Here is a 3357-nt window from a genome sequence, read left to right on the forward strand (position 1 = left end):
TCATGTAGGAACTTTTTTTTGTAGGATAATGCCAAATATGCACTCATAATTGAAGCTGGCGTTTGGAATGAGAGATGAGATGAATAAAAAATATAGATATTAAATATAGAAATATAAGTATTTTTTTTCTTTGAAATAAATAAAGACAGCTTAATTTATTTCAATTTTACTGTGTGTTTGTTTTTTTTATATATATTTCACTACAACTAATTAAATATGTTTCTATCTTACAATATTTCTGAGACACTAATGAAAAGTAGCCTAATAAATTGTGGTGCATACTAGTAGTACACCTTAATTACTAACCTCTTATTATTATTATATATTTCCAAGGATGGTAACCTCTAAAATTTTGAGATAATCTCAAAAAATTGTAAAATTATCCTTGAAATTTATCTAATTAATTACTTAAGAGTAATGCTATATGATGAATAAGTATTATTATTTTTTGTTAATATTTAGTTAGTAATAATTTGTATCTATATTTACAGATATTTTATATACAAAAACTATATAGTTTACACTTCTATTTATCAGAATTTTATATACATAAATTAATAAAAATAATTTAATATTTATACTGATTAAATAATAATTAAATATACTAAAAATTACTGTCCCTAGAATTTTTCGTTACTTAATTATATATGTATTTAATTTCATTGGAGTTTCTCATAATATACTGTTGGCGCCCAAATAATAATTTGCCAAAGCATCAATAAGAATCTATATATGAGTATGAAGTGAACTAGTCTAATAAGAAGTATCAGGTAATTAATTAAGAAGAAATAACTGAGTGAGGGTTGAGGAATTGAAGATGATCAATAATGGCCAACAAGAAGGAGGTAAACGCAATGTGGAAGATATGATTATTACACATACATCACACCCAACTTGTCATTTATGTTTACCTTCACATTTATCATAGTAGTTTGTATTCTCATTGGTTTGTAACTTTGTATGTGTTGGTTAAGACAGGGAGCACTCTCTCTATAACCAGAATAGCCTCACTCAATAAAGGCTCTGTTGGATTGTGTTGGTTCGACAAGGAATAAGGACTCTCTGTTCGGATTGTGTTTTTATTTTTTTTAACACATAAATAATTAAAGGAAAAGTCTAGGGGGCAGCAACTTCATTGAATTCTGGCCAGCATATAACCATCAAAGAAAAGTGAGTCATTGGATGAAATCTCACACCAATCTCACACCATTAAAATCATCATTAATGATTGTTTGATGACTATAAATCACAAAAGTTGTTGGTCCCTAACACTCCTCATAATTAAATATACAACAGATACAGAAATTTATTTGATTACTAAATTACTCTTTCAAAAAACTTAAACGTAACAAGAGGCACATATCTCTATTGTGTTCCTTCAACAAAAATTTCTTTTGGATTTGTTTAAATATTTGCATAGGCTTTCTTCTATTTTTGTATTTAGCTTATACGATTTTTTTTCTTCTAAAGAATAAATGATGAAATAATTCTAAATCTTTCAATCATAAAAACTTTGATATTATGTCATAAAACACATATTTTTTCTAAAAAATATCTAAATAAATAGTTATATCTTTAACAAATATTTCTTTAAAATAAAAACAGAAAATATCTGATTTTATTTTTTTATTTCTATATCTCCATTTTGTATTTTACTATTTTTAACAAAACTAAAAGAATTTCTCGTTACTATTGGATTCATTACCGATAACCTAGCGAATTCAATTTCAGATTTTCAGTCATACATGTACATGTTAGCTATGACCGATAATTTCGATGAGTTAAACAAATATTACTGTCTTGTTAAAATTGAATTTATGCAAATTTAAATAAATAAATAAAATTGTAAGTATTGTTGGAGTGCTTTGTAAATGGAAAATTTCTTCAATAAACACACTGGATTTAATGCTTGTTGGATCCTTCGATCTAGTAATGCCAAAAACATACTCTAAGAATTGATTGCGAAAGATTTTTAGTTGAAAGAACATTGACATTAATATACTCCGGTCCTAGCATTCTTTACAACCAAATTTTCTTTACACCAACCAAATTCCTATCGAATCGAATTCCATTAACTACATCTATCACCTTACACATGTTAGATATCTACAATGTCAGAATTCAGAACCCTAATTAAATGAAGAACTGCTGCTACTTCTATGCATCTCTCTCATAAGTCAAATCAAATCCTTCCCTAAAATGTCACTACTAAAACTGTAACAAGTGAATTATTATGATGAAGCACCAAGCACGAAGAAGAAGAGTTCCCACATTAATTATGATGCTTGGAGTAGCACTTTCCGTAATTGCCCCTATGATCTATCCCTGTTGGATATGAACATCTTTGGAGCCTCTTTTGGGAGCAATAGTAGCTTGGTGAGTTGCAAAGTGTGATGATAAGGTATAGCCACATTGATGTTAGAATAATGCCAACAAGCTTGCCCCAAATTACGGTGAATAACAGACTCATCAGAATCAAGTATATTCCATACGATTCAAACTTGGTTTGCTTTGTTCTTTTTTGTTCTTGTTTTGTTTGTAAATTCTTTGATTCTAAGGTTGCCTTTGGAGTTGAAGGACGAGTCGACAAAGTTGATTTGAGAAGAGATTTCGTTTCTAAAGCGCCAAAAGAATCATTGATGCGATTGTAACGGTTCTTCTTCTGGCATGCTCTTCGATTCTGTAAAGTCAAAAATTATTTAGTTAATATATTGTTTAATTATATATATTAGTGAATTAATAGAGACCGAGTGGAAAAGACTTACCAATATGGTTTGGAAGACTCGAATAATGGTTTTCTTGGGAGGTTGTTGCATGATCCTCAATCCCTGAGAGAACTTGGAGGACCCTTTCGGAAATAACAATGTTTTGTTTTCCGGCTTGATGGCGTCATCGATGTCCAAGACGGGGCGAAAACAGAGGAACATCTTGTTCAACTTTGAGAAGTTCCTCATGATGTTGCTTTAGGTGAAGATATTTTTCTTCTTTATTGCTTTTGGTGTTCAAAGCAAAGAGTGTGTCACAAAATGAAACAGGCAACTCTGTTTTTTTTTTCAAGTGAGAAGATTTTAGAGGCAATGATTTTTTGGTTTTGGTTTTGGATTGAGAGTTAAGAAATGAAGGCACATAGTGGACATTTATATATATAAGCTTGGCTTGGACTTGTGTATGGTTCTCTACTATACACCTCAGGTGACCCCCTTTTTTTTTTTAATTTATTCTTATTTTTTAATTTTTAGAAAAATAAAAGTGTGAGTGAAAGTGTTGGAAGTGGGCGAAGGTAAAAGGAGAAACCACTTTGGAGCTCTCTTTGTGGGACAAATTCAAGGATGTTAACTCCTCTTTGCTTTTCTTGAA

At 29.9% G+C, this 3357-nt stretch overlaps 1 protein-coding gene across 1 annotated transcript; it reads right to left on the reverse strand.

The window, feature by feature from the left end:
• Positions 1-1969: 1969 nt before the first annotated feature.
• Positions 1970-3118, reverse strand: LOC112737596 (uncharacterized). Its single transcript, XM_025787562.2, has 2 exons — positions 2766-3118; positions 1970-2680 (listed from the first exon to the last, which is right to left on the reverse strand). The coding sequence occupies exons 1-2, from the start codon at positions 2952-2954 to the stop codon at positions 2273-2275; spliced, it is 597 nt and encodes a 198-aa protein (XP_025643347.1). The 5' UTR covers positions 2955-3118; the 3' UTR covers positions 1970-2272.
• Between the last annotated feature and the right edge of the window lie 239 nt (positions 3119-3357).

Source organism: Arachis hypogaea, chromosome 13, assembly GCF_003086295.3.
Source record: "Arachis hypogaea cultivar Tifrunner chromosome 13, arahy.Tifrunner.gnm2.J5K5, whole genome shotgun sequence".
NCBI classification, from domain to species: domain Eukaryota; kingdom Viridiplantae; phylum Streptophyta; class Magnoliopsida; order Fabales; family Fabaceae; genus Arachis; species Arachis hypogaea.

Excerpts from the sequence above, each read along its gene's own strand:
- LOC112737596 (XM_025787562.2), bottom strand. The coding sequence starts at position 2,954 with ATGAGGAACTTCTCAAAGTTGAACAAGATGTTCCTCTGTTTTCGCCCC. Across the intron at positions 2,681-2,765 it reads GAGTCTTCCAAACCATATTG|AATCGAAGAGCATGCCAGAA; the intron begins GTAAGTCTTTTC and ends TTGACTTTACAG.